The sequence below is a fragment of the Urocitellus parryii genome, chromosome 5 (genome assembly GCF_045843805.1).
Source record: "Urocitellus parryii isolate mUroPar1 chromosome 5, mUroPar1.hap1, whole genome shotgun sequence".
In the NCBI taxonomy this organism is placed as follows: domain Eukaryota; kingdom Metazoa; phylum Chordata; class Mammalia; order Rodentia; family Sciuridae; genus Urocitellus; species Urocitellus parryii.
In genome coordinates this window covers 31079021-31101395 of record NC_135535.1, presented here as the reverse complement: position 1 = coordinate 31101395, position 22375 = coordinate 31079021, and the positions used below count along the sequence as shown (strand labels likewise).

The 22375-nt window shown below is 30.7% G+C and overlaps 1 protein-coding gene across 1 annotated transcript in view; it reads left to right on the top strand.

Annotated features, from left to right (window-relative positions):
- The window catches only part of Tmtc3 (transmembrane O-mannosyltransferase targeting cadherins 3), a 45202-nt gene extending 28356 nt beyond the window's left edge, over positions 1–16846 (top strand). The window contains exons 9-14 of the mRNA XM_026397215.2: positions 1974–2094; positions 3646–3757; positions 10163–10266; positions 11380–11549; positions 12910–13136; positions 14688–16846. Of these exons, the coding sequence (XP_026253000.2) occupies positions 1974–2094; positions 3646–3757; positions 10163–10266; positions 11380–11549; positions 12910–13136; positions 14688–15490 (1537 nt within the window). The 3' untranslated portion in view covers positions 15491–16846. The remainder of the gene's footprint in view (positions 1–1973; positions 2095–3645; positions 3758–10162; positions 10267–11379; positions 11550–12909; positions 13137–14687) is intronic.
- Positions 16847–22375: the final 5529 nt, after the last annotated feature.

Below are 22375 nucleotides of genomic sequence, written 5' to 3'. Positions count from 1 at the left end.
AAAGCTCCACAGTACCTACTCACTCTGTCTTCTTCCCAATATTTATGTAATTTTATTTTACAGCCTGAGACAGAACAAACTTGAGTCAGACCCAATTGAAAACAAGGATATTATTGAAACTAAAGTCACAAATGACCATTTCCACTTCCATATGCAATGAACATATAGTCATCCTTCTTAAGTGAGTCATATTGAGTTCTCAATATATATAAACTGCATATAATAGGCAATTCATAATTTCTTGCTATCACTATCTTCATCATAAGCTTAGTTTCCTAGTTGCCTTAAACTATTAAGGAACAGTATACTTAGAAATGATTATTGTAATAAGTTTTAGCCCATTGTCTATATGTATCACTAAAATTGTCAAATCAAGCAAATTGTTAATGGTTAAAAACACTAATGTTAACAATATTAAATTTAGATCTGCAACTTGAAATAGAAATGCTTACTTCTCTCACTTTTATTTTCTAGTCACCTAACCCAAAAAATTCTGATTTCTCTTTTCATTATTTTTCTAGCAAATTTTCTCCAAGTACTTACATCCAGTCAACATTTTTATTTTAAAAATTTTTCCCTGGTTTCTCTAAAAAGTCTCCTGATTATCTTCACTATCCATTCACTTCTATCCAGTTACTCCTTGCTGTATGTGCTCTTTGAATATTTGTATTTTTCAGAGTGATAGCCACTTTCGTTTTACTGCACGTCCTTCATAGGTAATTTCACCCATATCTACAGTTTTTACCACCATCTTTCAAACCTTTTCTCTTACTTTCTACCCATATATCCAAGTATACTCATTACTGATTTTTGCGTACCTACTATCTGCCAAGAGTCTACCCTTTAGATTTATTTTCTCATTTAATCTTAGTACTTCCTAACTTTATTTTACAGAAGTGCAAATTGAAGCTTATAAGTTACTTGAATTACCCAAGATCACATAGCTAGTAAACAACAGTCTTGGTTCAGGTTTATATCTTACTGCTTCCAATGACCATTTTCTAAATGATTCATACTTTTTTACTCTGGTTAAGTGAATCTTTCAAAATACAAGAAATTGAACCATGGTATGGGGGCAAAAACACAAACTCAGATAACATTAATACTAAATGAAGTCATAGAGATGAATGATATGTAACCATCTTTTTATAAATGAGGAATTGAGTCTCAAATAGCCTGAAGTTGTATAAGTAATTTGTATCTATTTTATTAGGAGTTAACTTTACTATGCCCTTTAATAGACAGTTCAGATTTTAAAGTATAAAATTATTCTAAGAATGTTGTAATGGCCTATGGTATAATTTTTAAGCAAAACGTACTTTAAATATAGCCAAGAGGTAAGATTGACCCTTTATAAACACAGCAGTATTCAAGTTATAGGTAATGGTACCAAGGATGCTAAATATAAAAAGTCACAATTAAAACTAGATTTATCAATTTGCTGTCATTCTGAAAAAAGCTTTTGAAAGAGTTAAATGTCAGTATAAAGTTGGTCCTCTATATCTCTAGGTTTTGCATTTTCAGATTCAACAAACCACAGATTTAATATATTTCAAAATAAAAGTCACATCATTATTGACATGTGGGGACTTTTTTCTTGACTCTTTATGTAGCATTTACCTTGTACAGGGTATTATAAGTAATCTAGTGATGATTTAAAGTATACTTACAAGGTATGCATAGGTTATATTCAGGTACTACAACATTTTATATAAAGGACTTGAATACCTCTGGATGGCTGGGTAGGTAGAACTATTTCTGCACAGGAACAACTGTGTCATGTAATTTAACACTGAATTTCAAGGTCATATTCATAATACTTTTTTTTTTTTTTGGTGTTGGTTCCCTACAAAGTTGGATGATTGTTAGAATTATCTTTAGGAACATTTAGCATATTTTTACCTTTCCTATAAAGTTAAATGCTTTTGATGATATGATTTTTTTTTTTTTTTTTTTTTTGGTCTCTTAAACAGTGTATTTAAAAAACTGTCCTGGGTGTGTCTATCCATGGTGTTACTTACTCATGCCTTAAAAACACTCCACAGAAATTGGGATTGGGAGTCTGAATATACATTGTTCATGTCAGCCTTAAAGGTAAAGTATGGTTCAGAATCACAGGAAAGTATGTCATCAGTGATATATATATATAGAGAGAGAGAGGTTTTTTGTTTGTTTTTTAGCCATTTCTTAGCTGTTTTTACTTTTAATCAGACATTAACTGTCAATATTAAGTCATTTACCAAAAAGTTATTGAAAATAATTTGTTCTTATATTATTTTGGGCATAAACAAATTATCTACATAGTACGTGGCTATATATTCAAAGAGTATGTTAATATTTCTTTCAGTGCTACATACATGTTAGAGTTCCACATGATAAGGAGTACTGAATTTCATTGGTTCTAAGGGTACACATTTTTTCCTAACCTGAATACCTGGAACAAGCATAAATCTTACATTGGAAGTTATCTCTAAATTAATTATTGACTTTTTTTTCTTAATGGTTCATTAAATAGTGGTGAGTTCTGTAGTTGATGTGCCTTAGATTCAATGAAATAAAATAACACAACAAACAAAAATAGAATCTTGCTATCTAAAAGATAATCAATGGTTACTAATATGGAAAAGATCAGAACTGATAGAAAGTAGTGGTAAAGCATTTCTTATAGAATGGACAATAAATATCTAAAAAAAGTTCTTTTAAAACCACAAATTTGTTTTCTATAAAGGTTATCAGCAAAGAATTATTTTAGCTCTTCCTTATCAATGCCCATCTTCAAATCTCATAATTCTTACTTTATTTTGGCCATTTCTTTATTCTCTTTTGCCTAGCTTTATGGAATTGCTGACTGTACATATCAGATTTCTGTCCTCTAGACCACAATAGTAGTTCCAGTAGTTCCACCTTCTCCCTGAGCTCTACAGACAAGTGAACCTTGAGCCCGTATTTTTTGAAAATTTCTTTATTCTCACTCTCAGAACAATGGTTAAAACCTATAGTCATGGTTATAGATCAGTGGTAGAGCACTTGTCTAGCATGTGTGACATACTAGGTTCGATATTCAGCACCACATTTAAAAAGTAAATAAAATAAAGGTAATGTATCAATCTACAACTAAAAAAAATTTAAAAAAATAAAACCTATAGTCATAATTGATAATTCCTTGGTTGGGTATCATCCTTTGCCTGCAAGAATACCTTGCACATCTGAGAACTCTAAAAGCACACATTGACTCAGAACTTAGGGTTCCTTTTACCATAATAGAGTACTTAAATAGCGTTAAACATGTTAAGAATAAAAATAAGTCATCAATACAATGTTTTAAGAACATTCTCATATTCTAATACCTTCTTTCTTGAAGGAATATGAATACAATAGAAATTTTCACACAGCACTATGTTTTGATTATGTAAAATTTTAAGTACAATTCTAATAACATAAAATAGGTGAAATTAGACTTTTGTGGTTTTAGTATATCATTAGGGGAAGAAGAGAGTAAATATGGTGAAGCAGTCTTCATTTGACTTCATCTCCAGGGACATGTCTATGAAACAATCCATTCCTAATAGTACACCACTCAAATATCTGTGTGAATTGGAGTCATTTTTTTAATATGTAATTTATTTCATTTTAATTGTATTTAAGGTAAATAAAAATAATGCCAAATTATGGAATAATGTGGGTCATGCTCTGGAAAATGAAAAGAATTTTGAGAGAGCTTTGAAATACTTTCTACAGGCTACTCATGTTCAGCCAGGTAAGCATTATTAGTAAATTGATGAATGGTTTGTTTTTGGGTTTTTTGTTTTGTTTTGTTTTTTGTTTTTTTTAGAAGGAAAACAACATTTTGGGGGGGGGGAAACATTTATATTAGATATTTGAGAATTTTTTCTTTTAACATAGTTGTTGGATGACAGTGAAATGTGCTTTTTGATGGAGTGCTGGATGCACAAGCTTGGTAGAAGTGATTTTAAGAGAGTAGAAGAAGAATTGGAGACAATTCGGAAGTGGAAGAAAAAAAGTACCTTTGGGGCTAATCCAGTACAGTTGGGGAAAGTAATAATGCCACGGGGAAAGACAAATAACTAGATGATGATATTGAACAGATGAGAGGAAGGAGCAATAGCGATCCAGTATCCAGATAGGATCTGGTGCTAAAGATGAGGATTTTATTCAAATTGGTACTGATAGTAAATGTGGTAACAGAAGGCACAGTGTATGGATGTGGAAAGAGGCAGGAGAGTAGATGACAAGGAGGAAGTTTCTGGAATTTTCTTTTGTTTGTTTTGGTTTTCTCGGTGAAATAGAAGGTAAAATCATGAGTAGAGAATAAAAAGGAAGAAGTGTTTGAGATCTAAGAACAGGAAAAGATATGAAATAGTGACTCAAGAATTTGCTTCATAAACTTAATGTATATATGAATCAGAGAGTTTGTTATAAAGTATATTCTGATGAAGAGTTAGATAGAGCCTAAAATTCTGCATTTCTCATAAGTTCCCATTGATGCTTAGTCTACAAATCACACTTAGAGAAACAAAGATCAAGGAAACTAGGAAAATCGTTTCCTATTATATAGATTAGGAAAATAGAGTATAATTGCCAGGCAACTCTGACACCCTACTTTAGATTAGTATTAATTTAAAATTAAACCAGTTGGTGTAGTTACATGTTTTTCTCCTACTACTTTTTAGCTACAGTGGGAATGAAGAATTCAATTCAAAAGAGTTAAAATTTTGTCAGACATGTATAACTAAGCAAAAAAAAAAAAAGAATAACGAAGTGATTATAATGATGAGTTGCAGAATTTAAATTGGTTTAGAGTAGATGAGAAAGTTGGTAAGTGGTAGTGAAATAGTTACAGGATCAGCAGATTACAGGTCTGAAGAATGGTTGGTCTAAGTATCAGAGGGTAGCTAGAGCAGCAATATTTTCAGTAGGGACTACACTTGGCATTTCAACAGTGTAGAACTTTATTATAGGATATGTACCAAATGTGATCCGTACCCACCAATGCCATTACTTTCAATTCAGATTAACAACCAAAAGTAACCCACCACCTTAAGTGTCCCCACAGAAGTACAGAGTGCTGGGTACTGCCCCCAGTTTTTTCTAGGAGGTATGATTGTGTCTGTTGGAGCAACCTAAACTGGTAGAAAGAGGTGAATATCATTGGAAGAAAGGCAGCAAGGCCACAATATTAAATCTGTATAGATTTTGAAATGGCTAAGAATTTTGACTGTCATGATGTTGGAGGGAGCAATAGGAACCCAGTATCCAGTATGTACACTATAATATGCACACAGGGACTAGTGACTGCAACTCGGAGGGATAATGGACAATAGAGTTCAATGGCCTGATGTTTAGACAAGAGTGATTTTTAAAAGGAGTGATAATTGTCTGCAAGTGGCATCAGGGATCAAGGAGAACATCTAATCTTCTTCCAGGCCCAGTGTTACAAAGGATAAGAAAAAGAACTCAGTCAACACTTAGAATAGGTACAAGCAAGGTAACCTTGTCTCCAAGACAAAGCCAAGTTTCAATTAGAGAAAGATTAACAGAAGATTATAGAAATGGAACAATTGGTCTTTCCCTCCAGTTTTATCTCCTATAACTTTTTCATCAAGATTAGTTTTTCTTGAAATATAGGGTACACATACTGTTCTACTACTTTGGCTCTGTTTATATTCTTATTTTTTTATTTTATGTATGACTATGGAATGCATTACAATTCATATTACACATACAGAGCACAATTTTTCACGTCTCTGCTTGTATACAAAGTATATTCACACCAATTCATGTCTTCATCCGTGTACTTTGGATAATGATCTGTTTATATTCTTCTTGTACCTCTCCTTTCTCCCTTTCCTCCCATTTACTCTCCAGCATATCCCTGCTAGACATGAGTACTAATGATCTTTTATAACCCTACAAAAAATAGGCTCTTATTCTAAATTACCTTCCCATCTTTCCACCTAAAGAAAGTATTTCTCATTTAAAATCCCTTACAACTACTCTTTTTTAAAATATATTCTCTGTAGTGCCATATTTTATTATTGAAATGTTAATTTGCTCAAAATATTTATTAAATTGCATGTAAAACATTGGATTTATCTTTTAACTCCTACATTATCTTGTAGCGTCCTATACACAATCAAGAATCACTAAATGTAGTTGTTTTAATTCATTACTTTTGAAGTCTTAGATTCATTCTAGGAGTATTTAGAGAAAGTTTTGATGTCAGGTTACACAGGCTTTGAGACTCTTATTTAGACTCCTTCAGCCAAAGTTTTTCTCATTTTTAAAATGGAATAATAATTTTTGTCTCAGCATTGTTCTGAAGACTAAATGTGTATGTTGATAAATGTGTATAACTGCAGTTTAATCTAGTAAACAGTGTATTTAATCACAGAATGTTGCAAGTATGGGCACTTAGTTTTAAATAATTTTCTCCATCATTATCAGTTGTCACCTTTATAGTTTTTTAGATATACATGCTGAACCTCTCTATGTATGACGTTAGTATCACACTTTCACAATTACTGTTTTAATAAGTCATAGACTTGGGAGGACAGGTAATCAAGTTTATTAGAAATATTTATGAATAAAAAAGCTTATAAAAGTCGAAAGTGATATTCAGAGGCATCTTATTCTTTGTGTGTTTTGGTTTGTTTTTTGCTATGTTCATAGATTACTTTGACAGATTAAGTGACATTATTTCACTGTATTATGAATAGTTATTGGAGTTTGGGAGAATGTAACCAAGACAGAGCTAAAAAGAATGACTCAGATTTTGTCCCAAAAAGTCTGAATAGTAACAAGTATAGAGATGATCATTTAAGCCCTGAAATAGCATTAAATCACACAGAGTAGTAATTCATAACATCCTAAGGCTCTTTCAATTAAAAAAAAGTGTGAAGGCTTTTGTTGCATACAATGGGAATAAATTACATGATAGTCTTTGATCAGACCACATGCATGTCATGTTAGATAACCAATTTATTTTTCTTCTTTTGATAATTGCAAGTGTATTTTAAAAAATCCCAGTTCACAGTTTTGTAAATAAAGTTACAGTTACTATAAACCCTTTTAAAAGTCAAGGTCTACCCTTAAGATACATCAGAATCCTCCAATTTTTTTGTTTTGTTTTGTATTGTTTTGCCTAGAGAGCACTGATTTCATTTTTATCTAAGTAAAAATCTTTGAAACTGTTTAATCAGAAAAGATAGTGAACCCCTACTTTAACTTTGATGTCATCAGGATGGGAATAATTTTAAAAGAGTTTTAGGAGTGTCCAGATATTTATAAATTTTATTTTTAATTGACAATTTTGTGGACAGGGAATACTGGGAAGTAAAATAGTTTGGACATCAGTGTGAGAATTCTTGATTGCATTCTTTTGGCTAAAGCATTAGCAGGCATACACAGTTGCCTGATAATTTGCCTTCTACATCACATGTAGACAGAATGACTGAGATCACATGCAAGCCCATGGTGCTTCTAATAACTGGTCATTTAAGAGGAATGGTAAATGAAAATTAAATTTCACAGTATCTATAATTGTAATGTCATATAAAAAATCTGTGGTTTCTAAATGACAAAGTCAAGGTATTGTTACTACTTATTAGGATTTGCCTGTGTTTCTAATTGAAGGCAACTCTAATTTACTCATACATGTTAATGAAAATTAAAATGTAATTACATTCTCTTCCAAGTTCTTGGATGTCCTGAATTCTATCCATGAGTCACTTGGAAATGAAAAAGTACAAATAATTATACAAACAACTCTTTCAAAGAGATTTACTGTATAAAAGAACAGAGATTTAGCAGTACAAAGATAGTATGAGCAGAGTCACATGGAGAAAATGAACATGATTCAGTGTGTAAGTAGATTGGTTGGTCTTAGATCAGAGAGGAGGTATAGAAGGGAAAACTGAGTATGTATATTCACACAGATTGGTTGAGAGCATCGATAATGGGATGAGTCATAAATTCCTCTCTGTTCTCATTTCCCTGATGAAAATAAGATATTAGAAATTTGAGGATAGAGAAGGAATGAAACACTACCCAACTAGGGTTCTGAAAAAAATGAGTTTATTAGAAAAACAGTTATTGACAGACTGAGAGTACATTTAAGATTTATAATGTCCTCATTTACATTGAATTAAAAGCAGACTAACTTATGCTATGCTTGATTTGAATAATTTACTCAGATAAACAAATTTGTGCTTTGACTTCTCTATAGCTCCTTAGTTATTTAAATATCTTTGATTTTTTTCATCTTCTTGCCTTTTTTCAAATTTAAATTTACTTTAGAAATAATACTATTCCCAAAATCCTTTGGGATGTTTTAACTTTATAACTTATAAAATCTTCTTACAAATTATGTCATTTTTTAAGTCTTATTAAGTAGCCATTTTATTGCTAAAGAATATCTAATTGCTATCTTTTGTTCTTTGAGAAAATGGAGCTACTTTATTATAATGTCTGAAGTCTGCATTGATGGCAATAACTTCTTATTATTCCACCTAATTCCAGTGGGTTATAATTTGCTTTATTTTTTTATCTTAAATAAATAACCTCTTTCTTTTCTAAGCCTAGTTGAGCCTTATTTTAGTACAAGTACTCAGCTGACCTCATTATTTACATTTTTCTTTATATACATTTCCCATTTAATTTTTTGTTAGATTAAATTCATTACTATATAACTTTTTCACGTTCTATATATCCTTCGTTTTTACTGTATATGTTTATAACAAAAACTGTGGATTTAATTGATGTTAAAAATTAAAAAACAAATCAGTTCTATAAAAGCAAAGAAACTACTGTGTGTTTTTATACACACTTGATAATTAGATAATTTTTCACTCCTGGCTGTAAAGCAGAATTCCCTTTGAAACTTTTTAAAAACAGGTATTCTAGTTTGCAAGTAGGATTGCAATGACTAGCCTGAGGTTTTTTTGTTTTGTTTTTGCTTTCTTAACCCTACTGACTCCATAAGACTGGGCAGTACATCTAAAATGAAAAACTCCCTTACCTCCAACTTTATCCCCCAGTTCTCAAACCAGATTTATACTACATCTACCATTTTTTATACAGTACACACAGTTGCCAACCTGAAGCATAATGTAGCAAGATCTTAGGACTGTTGCTCTCCTCCTAGGGGAATACCCAAGATAGATATGCTTGGCCCCTATGTGTCCTGGGAGTTGCAGTCAGAGAATTATTCCACAATTGCAAAATCGTCGGTGTCACAGGCAAGTAGTATTCACCAGTTGAAACCTTGTCATGTCTGTTAGATATCCTTGTTGAATAAAAATTGTCTAATTTAAGATCTCTCTTCCTTTAATCTTTGTTCCAAACCTTTGAAGTATTTATTAAGAGAGAAGGGCCACAGCATCTTATATAATACTGTTACCCTGTATTCCAGTCACATTCACACAAATTTTTAAAAAGCTTATCACAAAATTCTTTTAGTCTCTAACTTTTATACATATTTGTTAGCTATAACACTTGAGCTAATTCTAGGACTCATGATGATCCTTTTCACTTGCAGAGTTGAACCATATTTTTTTATTGAATTCCAAAACTATGAGATTAAGGAAATAGAAATAAGCTTTAATATAAGATAGTAAAATATAGTGAACAGTAGTAAGGTAATATCATCATGACCTATGTTGTCCTAACCCTTTAAAGAGTGATTAAAATAGATTTTTCATGTTAAATACATTTTCTGCCTTCACATTCCTATACATGATTTTTTAGTATACCATTCATCATAAGTTATACCAAGTTATGTTAAAAGAAGTTCAGAGAACCAGGCATGGTGGCATCCTCTTCCTATAATCCCAGCTACTCAGGAGGCTGAGGCAAGAGGATCATAAGTGTGAGCCAGCCTCAGCAACTTAGTGAGGCCCTAAGCAATTTAGCAAGCCCATGTCTCAAAAGTAAAAATAAAAAGGGCTGAGGATATGGCTCAGTGTTAGTTCCCCTGGGTTAAATCCCTACTACCAAAAAAAAAAAGAAAAAAGTTCAGAGCAGAGAAAAAGCAAGATCTGTTTCCCTCTTTTGTATTTTTTACATAGTTTATTTCTAGAAACATGTCTTCTCGGTAACCTTGAATACTATTATACCTCTCAACGAATGATTTTTTTTCTTTTAGATGATATTGGAGCCCACATGAATGTAGGAAGAACTTATAAAAATTTAAATAGAACTAGAGAAGCTGAAGAATCTTACATGATGGCTAAATCACTAATGCCTCAAGTAAGTTGTCATAATTTAATCTATTGTGTCATGTCTCCTCTGTGTCCATGTTGAATAGTATTATTTGGATGGGAAATCTTTTTCTTCAGTTTGTTCATATAAAAAGTAAGGTGTCTTACAGAATTTTCTATTTCTATAGAAAGTGTTATAAATGATTACATTTACTTTTCTAGCTAACTTGATGTTTAATTATTTTTATAGTCTTTTATAGTCTATATGAGGAGGATTTTGTGTACTTTAAGCAATAAATTCAACATTTTTCCTATTCAAAAAATGAATATAAGTGATAAAATAGAATGTCTCTGTTGCTAAATTGTTTTAATCACTTGTTAGAATGATACAAGCAGAAAATTCATCAGATATAACAATATAGTATCAAAGATGAAAGATCTGTTCAGAAAACAATTTGTGCTGCAGATTTCTCATTAAAATAGCAATATTAATGATTGGATACTTTAATAAATTTTCTAAAAACAAAGTTGGACCATATATCCTGAGGATTATTTTAATTCTAAAATGATATGTTAAATTTATACTTATTACAGTTTTTTAATGAGATAATTTATTGTGTTCATTAAAAAATTGGATCCATCTATATTATATGTAATGACCTTTATTTAACTTGAATAATCAACTGACTAGAACATGTATTTATCAAACAAGTTAGTTTTTAGTATAACTCTGAAATAAAATTAACTGCCCTCAGGAAATATTTTGCTGACAAAAAAATTGACAAAGTGTACAGTTGGACTGAGAGGCAGGAGATCTGGGTTTTTTCCTGTTCTGATGCCAATTTTTTAAGAAATCTTGGCCTCTAATATATCTGATTTATCTGACTTTAGAAAAAGTAGATATGAATAAAAAGCTGTCAGTGGTTGCATTTAGCTGGCATGAATGAACAATTGTCCTTTAATGCCACAAAATTTTACATTTTGTGAATATTACACATGTTCACTTTCACATTTTTATATTTAATTTGATACATTAGTAAAACTGGCAGCATAATGTTACTGTTTTCTGTGTTACTTTAAATAAGCCCCTAGGAAAACTTACTTTTTATCTTTATTTGGTACTGAAATATCAAATAATGAAAATGCCTTTTCTTCTAAACAGATAATTCCTGGTAAAAAATACGCAGCTAGAATTGCTCCTAACCACCTAAATGTTTATATCAATCTGGCCAACCTTATCCGAGCAAATGAGTCCCGGTTAGAAGAAGCAGATCAACTTTATCGACAAGCAATAAGTATGAGACCAGACTTCAAACAGGCCTACATTAGCAGGTATCATAGTTCACTTTAGAGCCATCAGTGTAGAAGATTGAAGCTGTATCTGCATGTACATCTTGACTAAATTTGGCATGTTTGTCTTTTAGTTACTTGACTCCAAGTACATAGAGAGATTATAGCTTATTTTAGAATGACAATCAAATTTAATTAATTTGAAATTGACAAGGGAATCATCTAGAACTTATATTTTCTATTAGCACCTTCTGTTATTCAACTCTCAGAAACTTTCTTAAGTAAATTTTGAGATTTGACTGGTTATTGATTTCTTTAACCACAAAGAAACCTTGGTAGTTAGAAGAACATCACATGTTCAGTCTTATGTACTTTCTCATGTAGGTGTTATCATTTGTATACTTTGGGAAAAATGGCTGTTAAACTCTGTTTTGCAGCCAGGCTAGGAAAACTAACCACTGTTTCTATAGAAAAAGTGCATTCAGAATTTAACTTTTTGAGATATAAATTATTTTTAAATTGGAGGTTCTCTTTTTTAGCCTTATCCAATATTCATTGTCATGTGTTCATCCATAAAGAATTATTCAATAATCTCTGCATTTAAAAAATAACATTTTAGATTAATTCTTAGAAGTTGTTTCAGTGAAAATATTAGTAAAAATATTTTTGAGCAAAACTAAATTTAAGTTCTCTAGCAGTAAATGAAACTAGATTAGAAAATTGATGCAATGATTTTCTAACTGATCCCCAATTCTAGATGTGTTTCTTAGTTATCTGCAGGTGGCACTATTTCCCTTCTACCCTACATGGATCAACTTTTTTGAAATTCCTTTTTTCTTTTAATGTTCATTTTATAGAGTACTTTTAAGGATAGTAAGTTAATATAAGGAGTTACAAATTTCAAATGTTCTATTCATTTGTATAGTGAGATTTGTTTCATAGATTTGAAAACTGTAATTTTTCTACAATCACATTTATTTTTCTTTTTCAAATGCTTTCTTCATTATCTGAAAAATTTACTGATCTCCCACACTTGATTATTATTACTTGATTAGACTCATTTTTCTAATGTAGTCAAGTCTGTTTCATTTTAAGATATATTCAAAGAATAGATTTTTCTCTGTTCCCCTTTTTTGAGTGCCTCTGCACATCTAACTTAAAGTCAAGCATACGTTTCTTAAATAATATTTGAAAATATATCCAGCCTAATTTGCCGAACTATGGAGTTCAGACTTGAGCAGCTTCAAAATGTTATTTTTGTTTTTGAAGAGAACTTTTAAGAGACTAAGTTAAAAGAAGTAATGAAAGCTGTATGTGGAAAGGCTTCAAACTTGTAATAAATGGTGTCTACTAACTGACATATAATGTTTTACATAAACCTCATGTTTGATTTTTTTCACAGGGGAGAATTGCTTTTAAAAATGAATAAACCTCTCAAAGCAAAGGAAGCATATCTTAAAGCACTAGAACTGGACAGAAATAATGCAGATCTTTGGTACAACCTGGCAATTGTATATATTGAACTTAAAGAACCAAATGAAGCCCTAAGAAACTTTAATCATGCTTTAGAACTAAATCCAAAGCACAAACTAGCATTATTCAATTCTGCTATACTAATGCAAGAATCAGGTATGTTTTCTCAATATTTCTATAATTATAATTTGATATACAGTAAAACATTAACTTAAACTTCATTACCCATAATAAACATTTTGTAGAGGTAGTTCATAACAAAATTGTATATAAATGGCATAGTAAGAATATTTAAAATACTTGAGTTTTATTTTAGACTCTTTTTCAAATAAAATGCACTGACATGAGAATATTAATTATTCATTTTCCGATATGTGTTAAGACTAATTTTTAGGCAGTCTGTTAAACAATATCTAATTAATGTGTTTGTTAATTTATTCATGTAAGCATAATAAAACCTCTTTAACATATAAATAACATTAGAGTTTACTTTGATTTACAAGATAAAATACTTATATTTTTTATATCTAGTGTTACTATAAATTTTTTGAGGTATTATTGTAATTTCCTACAATCCTGCAAAACTAAATTATTAATCACAATAATTTTCTATCTTTTACCCATATGTTGTATAGAAATGTTAGTTGTCCCTCTCAAGGCAGAATATATGATTATAATCTCTTTAAACTTTATGTTGGAAAGATCTTTTTATTTGTAATTGCTGTTTATTTCTTAAATGTTTTTCTTAAAACATTTACAAAAAGGAAAGAATCATAAAATTATAATATTTTTAATATGCTCACTTTGACCAATCTTCTATTTACTAAGTTATAAGTAAAGCTACTCCCAACTTCATATAGCTACATTAGTAACTGAAGTCTAGTGATTTATTTTCAAATTTTCCACATTCATCATGTTGTGAATTAAAACAACAGAGTTTATGGTTGGTGTTCAAAAATGTATAATTTTTAGTAAAACTAATGGTTTGTAAAATAATGATCATGAAGGCTGCTCATTATACAATATAAGATTGCACCCTAAAGTGTATAGTTGTAGAACTGAAAAAAATCTTATTTGCAATAGAAATTATTTCAATAAGTATTTGTTTTTCAGATCCTAATTTTAAAGCCTAATAGATAATGGTTTATTTTTGCCCTTGAAATTTCCTAAAAATTTTGAAATAATATGCCAGAAAACTGAGTTAATAATTCTGAAACATTTTTAACAATAAGTTACTTTTTGCTGGGCATTTTTACATATATATCATAGTAATTCTTGTAAAATTCAGTAAGTTAACCCAGATATGTTAAGTAACTTGTTTGGTATATAAAGTCATAATTTAACAAAATCAAGATTGATGTCTTTTTTGGGATATCATACACCTTTGTCCTCTTAATTCTCTATTCTTCCTTTGATATTTCTTTGTAGATTCTTAACTTTGAAACTATTTTTTTTCCCATTTGGCTTCTGAAGCACTCTTACTACTTTAAAGGAAAGGAAATGATCTACCATTTAATTATGTCAGTGTTTCAAACAGATTTATCTTTCCAATGAAGAGAGAGATTTTTTGCTTTTAGTTTTTTATTTAAGGTATAGAAATTAGTTGCTTTGGTGCTATCTTTTTGTAATCTAATTCAATATTTAAAAATCACTGTTTTCCTTAGATGCAATATTTTATTATCTTTTTCTAAAAAAAATGATTCCTAGGTGAAGTTAAACTCAGACCTGAAGCTAGAAAAAGACTTTTAACCTACGTAAATGAAGAGCCACAAGATGCTAATGGCTATTTCAATTTGGGAATGCTTGCCATGGATGACAAAAAGGATACTGAGGCAGAAATTTGGATGAAGAAAGCTATAAAATTACAAGCTGATTTCAGAAGTGCTTTGTTTAATCTGGCTCTCCTGTATTCTCAGACTGCAAAAGAATTAAAGGCTTTGCCAATTTTAGAAGAGTTACTGAGATACTACCCTGATCATATCAAGGGTCTCATTTTAAAAGGAGACATTCTGATGAATCAAAAGAAAGATATACTTGGAGCAAAAAAATGTTTTGAAAAGATTTTGGAGATGGATCCAAGCAATGTGCAAGGAAAACACAATCTTTGTGTTGTTTATTTTGAAGAGAAGGATTTATTAAAAGCTGAAAAATGCTTGGTTGAAACATTGGCATTAGCACCACATGAAGAATATATTCAACGCCATTTGAGTATAGTCAGGGATAAAATTTCCTCATCTGGTTTTGTAGAACAGCCAGTATTCCCAGCTGATAAGACTTCAGGTGAAGAAGGAGACAAACTTCCAGCTGAAAATGTAAAAGAAATCAGAAGTGAATCCAGACCAACACAGATAATGAAAACAATTGAATCTAAATCCAAAAAACAATTAGCAAAAAATGCAGACAAAGAGACCCCCCAAAAAACAACAAAAGACATCAAAGAAATTGAGAAGAAGAGAGTTGCTGCTTTAAAAAGACTAGAAGAAATTGAACGTATTTTAAATGGAGAATAGCATTATTCTTTATAATGTGACATTGGTATCAAAAACTTCAATCTATATCATGTGATTGCTTGTACTGGGAGCTTTGAAAAATATCAAGAATATGTAACAGTCTATCATGGGCTGCCTCTACATTGGCTCAAAATAAGATTTTTCATTAAAGACCTGTCTTACCCCAAGATATGTGTCATATATGATATGGCAGAAGTTTTTAGTTTTGGTTAACAAAGCAAAAATTTCAAATTACAGCTGATTAATTTGTGACTTTGATTATAGAAGGAAAATTTTTCTGGCAGAATAATCTTTACAACTCTGACTTAAAAATAGTTTGAGGCCTGAATGATTATGATTCTTTGAGGATAAATCCAACAAGTGCTGGTTCATTCTATGAATTCCCATTTATTAGCCACTTCATTTTTCCTTTACCTGTTGAAAACTGGCATTGGGTTAAAAACATTTTTTGAACACATTTTTTTTTCTTCAATAATTCTTTTAAATCAAGAGATTTTTGCACTACAAAAGAACACTGGGTCTTTATGTTGTATTATTTGGTTGACTTTTAGAATACTAGGTAAAACATTTTAGATGAATTATGGCATGTTAGTTTAAGAATGGTTTTTCTTAATTTCATACTTGTTCTTCATTATACAATGCAGTTTTGAAGCAGCTGAAGTTACACACACACACTCTCTCTCTTTTCTAATGGTGCTCACATATACTGTATTTTTTTTTCCACATTGACAGTCAAAACATGAACCACTAAATCATGACTATTCTTCAGCTTTTAATCCCCAAACTGTTATGTTTCTTAACATTAATCATTAATCATATTGAGAAGCTCCGGTAATTCTTAACTTTAGACTTTTGAGTAATAGTAGACTTCTCTTTCATCTTATTGTTAGCTCTCTAGTTTTATTGAATTTAATTTTCTGTTTTCAAAGTGACACCTTGATTATTCTTACTTTAAGCCACTAAATTCAGTTCTTTTTAACTGAAAACAATGTGACAAAGTTTATTTTTAAGCACTAAATTCTTGATATCTTGTGATATGTATATTATTAAATATTTATTTTAACTACTGAGTTTCATAAAAATGTTTTAAGCTGTCTTAATTCTACCAAATATGGAAAACAAATTGTTTTCAAAACAAAGCAATTTGTTTTCTAGTGCATTTGCATATATGAGCATTTATTATGGTTTAACCAAAATTGCATCATTTGGGCCACTTGTCAATTACAAAATTATCCCACTAAATGATTAATAAATTTATCACCTTGGTTTTAGCAAATTTAAACCTGAAAAATGTGTTACATTAAAAGGTACAAATTAAAAGTTAAATTTATTAATTGAAATCTAATCTTTTTTAGTTAAAATACATTTTAAATGAGTTTTATAAAGTAAGTTATAATTTGAAATGTTAAAGCTCAAGAAAGCTGTCATTCTGGGATAGTAACTAATTTCTAATTATGTAGTATTTCAAAAACTATATTTTTTAGTTCCTTTGAGAAAACTAATTTCTAATTATATGTCTCAAAAACCATATTCCTGTAATGTTTTTAAGAAATGTTTTATAAATAGGTCACAAGAAACATAATCTGCATTAAAGACCCAGTCTTATTAGGTTCCCAGAGGATCTGGCATAGATTTTTCTAGGCAATTTAAAGCAAGCATGGATGCCAGTGGGTATTAATTCTTGACCCAGGAGATTCTATTAAACATTAAAGCAATATCTTATTTCAGTTCATAGATTATGATTTTGTGACTTCAAATAGAATGTAGAGAATACCTCATGTAGTATGACTTGAAAAATGAAATTAAGTTATTACATTCTGTCCATTATATCTTGAGAATGTTTCTGAGGTGATCTCTTTAATGATAATTTTAAGTGGAGGACATTTCAGGAAAATAAAAAGAAATCTTTTGTGACAGCAAAACAATTATATTAACATTCAGAGCAAGTATCTGTCACACAGGAAATACTCATGTATTTTGAATTTTAAATTATTTAAACAAAATCCATCCTGAGTAATTAATAATTATTAATTATTCCAAATCTGGTTTCAATATGGACCCCACCCCTTGTGATGGAGTCATGCTTCAGTTTTTCAAAACTCCATTTGGTTCTAATTTGTAGTTAGAGTTAAGGACTACTGTTCTTAATTAGTTCAGGAAAATCTTTTTGCCTCTCCTGTGTTAACTTTTTAATTAGTTAACACTAAGGAATATGTTCTGATACATAAATAATTTGTTTTCTTTGAAAATTAAATCTTAAGTTTTATCATACTTGCTTATGTGTAAGATTATTGTTTCTTACATATAAATTCAAAATAAAAATTCAAACTGTTCAGGTGAGAAAACGTAATGGAATCTTCTTCCTCTAGAGCTACCTTTTTGAAGAGTTGAGGGTGGGGACATTTAAGACCAGTTCACTAACCTGTGATTCAGAGTTGTGGACATTTGTTTGGAAGGGAAAGCTTATCACAAGCTCGTGTGCTGTTAAGTGGATGGAGTTTTAGTTCTACTATTTTATAAAATAATCTACACCCCAGGAGTTCTAGCAAAGCTTTGACAATCCCCAGGAGCAATACTGTGTTACTCCACTAATTCTCAGAAGGTAAAATTCAGTTTCCCAAATTGCTCTTCTATGAGTTTCCTTATTAACATTTGGAATTGGGAATTTTGTAATTATTCCAGTGAAGTAGTTTTCTGAAGTTGATGATGTGGAGAAAAATAATGATGTAATTTTGTTTTACAATTTTGTGTTTACTGTTCTGTAAGTATGTGAGTTACACAATTCTAATAAAACCTCATGCTTTTTCATTACATCTAAATTGAACTGTTTCATGTTATAGAATGCTTCTTTAATGAAAATATTAAGAAAATATATAGATTTGTATGTCAATTTATACTTCAGAAATCCATATATTGTCATATTTATTTTTTTAAAAAATCTAATTGCATGAATATATGTATTTTAAATAAACACACACCCCCCCAAAAATCTGATAACATGGTCCAAAATTATACGTCTGGGAAGCTGTCAGCCATCCATGCTAAGGGTTCAAATGAATGCAGTTTAAAATTGTTTGTATTTTGTATTACTATTGTGTCTCTGTGTACCTTATTTCTAAATATTAAGTATTAAATTGCTACTTTTTAAAACCATAATCTGACTTGCATTTCAGTTTTGAAAAAAAAAAAAAGAATATTGTGTATAGAGGTTTTTGCCCTGATGAAGAAAGAAGAGTTGATATTAATTTATTACTAATGATATGAGAAAACCACATGAAATTAATTTCTTCCATAGTACATTCTCAATCAAAGGGGACAGAAAGCAATCAAGAAAATGAAACAGTTAAACTTGGAATTTTATACAAGTTTAAGTTCTGTGTCTGCACGGGTTCAAATTCTGCTATCACAATTTGGGGGAAGTTGTTTAACATGTATACACTCAACTTCCTCATCTGCAAGTTTGGAAAAACACTTCCCTTATAAAGTCAGTAAAGGGATTTATATAATTTATAAATTAATATAGTCAGGAAACTTAGAACAGCTCCTGGTACCTAATTACTAGTATAAACACATGGCTTAAACATTCACATTTGATAGTTTTGAATTGATCAGTGCTAAAAGGAAATATCAAAAACACCAAGATACCAGGGATAGTCATGATCCCAAAAAGAGATTTAAAGATCCATTGCTTGTACATAGGTAGCCTAAAATAAATGTGGGATTAAGTTTAAGTGAATAAATAAGAACTAAGATACTTGAAATGTTGCTACCTTACTCTTCTGCACTTCACTGCCATCAGGGAGATTACATAAGAGAATATTCAAGTAACCTACGATTGGATTTCAGACAAATTCACATTCTTTGGAACCCAACTTTTTTCATCAATAGCATTTATCAGGCTGTCAAAGCAAAACATTTCCCATAAATAGCATTTATATTGTAAAAGAATCTGTTGCCATCATTCTGCTTAGAGTAAACTAGCCTTCAAAAATGATCCTAGTTTGCCCTTTCTAAAAGATTTTATTAATCAGAACTTATTTATTCCTGCCCTCTTTGTGGCTTTAGTTTCAGAATGAGAAAGTAGACATATTAAATGAATCCATGCTGAAGTATGAGTGATAGATCTTATTAGCCATTTCATAGACTATTTCAAGTAAACTTTATTTTGGACAGTTGCAGGCTGGAGAGTGGAACTATTTTAATGATAGAAATAAAGAATGGCAGAGAAACTCCCTATCATTAGGAGTCAGGCTCAAAAAGTTTTCTAACTCTAACAAGACCACTTCTGACCAGTCTTGTTTTGAATGGACCCTGATAGGCCTGGTAACTTACCTTTGAGAGTGGAATCAAAGTAACTCGACCATCAGCAGAGTCATATATAAAAATATGTATTTATTATATCCAGTACAGATATCTGTAAATTCCTGGCATGTACATATATAATATGTGATCTCTTTATGACCATCTGTCTGTGAACCTAAAGTTTTTATATGCTGGCTTCTTTTTCCTGCCTACCACTAATGTTTTCTCTCACCTTTTTCCCTCCCCTCCCCCTTCTTTCTCTTCACAGAATAATAGTGGCAGCTATATATATTCCAAATGTTTAGCCCCAATTTTCTCCAAGCCCTAAAACCATGAATCCAGTGGTCTACTGATCATATCCACAGTCATCTATTCCCTCCTTCCTCTCTTTCAGACCCACAGCCAGTGAACAAGTCTAAGAAAGAAGGAAAGAAACAGAAAATATATACAACATAAAGCAGAAAGGGGGATTAAGGGAGAGAAAGACCAAAATGATCAGAAAGCTTGCTAATAATGTATCCACTCAAAACATACTAAGTTAAACACATCATTAGAGTAAATAAACATGATTATGTGGCTTAGGTTGAAAAATACTGTCAAAAAAAAAAAGAATATAGCTTTTAAACCATTAGAAGAAAACTATTTGGTGGCCTCACTAGTAGGGAGAGAGGCAGAACAATACTACAGTAGATGTTAGTCAATTGCTAATACAGCAGCAATCACAAAGAACCTAAGTGGGTTAAAACTTCTTGGAGATGATTATATTATATTTAAACTATGATTAATATAATTATAAATGCAAGGTCCAACAATATGTCTATAAAACACACTTGAAAAGTATACAGAAGTTAATAAAAAGTGTGACCACAAAGTATACCAGAAAAATATAAACCTAAAGCAAGCTAGGGCAGCAATTTTAATATATGAAGAATGAAATTTAAGGGATAAATTAAAAAATGATGTGCACTGGTGGAATAATAGAACAAAATTATGCCCATCTAAACATGCATGCCATCTACTAATACAACCTAAAAATAAAACAATGATAATACTACAAGGAAATAGATAAACCAGAAAATGTTTAGATATTTTAACCAAACTCTAGAAAATTAATGGATCAAGAGGAGGAGAAAAGAAAAGCCACAAGCTGATAAACTAAAGACTAAAACATAGTTAAGTCATTATTAAATATGTTTGAACCATGAATGTACAGAATTCCACATTTGACACAAAAGATGTATTCTTTCCTAATACATATGGAATATTTACAGAAATAAACTATGTATCAGCCACAAATAAAACTTGAGCAAATTCACAGGAGTACTAATTTCTTTGACCATAAAGCATCAACATTAGAAGTCAAAAAGAATGGATCAAGACTTGTACTTCAAAGTGGGATGTAGTAGGTGCTGGCAGGCCAACACACTCACTGCTGTGACTAGTGCAGCAACTATTTTAAAACAGGAACAAAAAATTTAAAAAGATAAGTTTAAAGGCATATTTACAAATATCTTAGAGAGCTGTGAATGAAAGTAATGAAAATAAGAATCACAAAAATTAAAAGCCAACTGACGGAAGAGTCCTTCCTAGAAGAGGTATATCCAAGAATTTTCTTCCCTTGGCGCATTTGTAAATTCTGGATGTGGAATGAAATCTTCACTAACTCATTACATAGGGAGTCAACTCTGGGAAAGAGAAACTCAAAACTATCTAATCACATGGGAATAGAATTGTGTGTTGAAAAGTATAGAACAAGCCGGCACCATGGAGCACGCCTGTAATCCCAGCAACTTGGGAGGCTGAGAGGAGGAACACAAGTTTGAGGCTAGCCTCAGCAGCTTAGTGAGATCCTGTCTCAAAAAAGGGCTGGGATGTGTCTCTTTGGTTAAATGCTCCTGCATTCAATCCCCAGTACTAAAATAACAACAAATCCCTAATATCAAAAAATAAAAATTAAAACAAACAAAAGAGAAAACTAGAAGAAACCAAACACAGGGCTGCTGCTTCAATTAGATACATGCCAAGTTCTGCAATGACATGGGAGATTGGTGGACTTGGCTAAAATGATAAAAAATCTCTCACATTTTAGCTTTGTTTAGATTATAAAATCCTATAGACAGACAGCATCAAAAAAGTAAACTAATAAAAATACCAAAAAAAAATTGTATATTAGCAATGAAATACTAGAAAATGAAGTTTAAATGCCATTTAAAATAAAACCAAATACCAAGGAATACATGTAACAAAAGATTACAAGTCAAGATAATTATTACCTTAGGAATAGAAATGGGTGGGATATTTACTGGGAAAAGGAATGACATGACGTGGAGGCAGTCAATGTTCTGGTATTGTTTCATTTCTTGATCTAGATAATGTTTGAAAAGTAAATTTATTGGTTTTGGAAATTTATTCAAGATATGTGCTTTTTTCCTGGGTATATGAAAACTTCAAATTGTTTTAACAATTATAAAATGTATTCTTAAGGAAATGAAACAAACAATAAAACAATTCTTAGATTTTTAATAAATAAATAAGTAGCAAATAATATAGACTTAAAATAATGAACCACAAAATATTAATTTT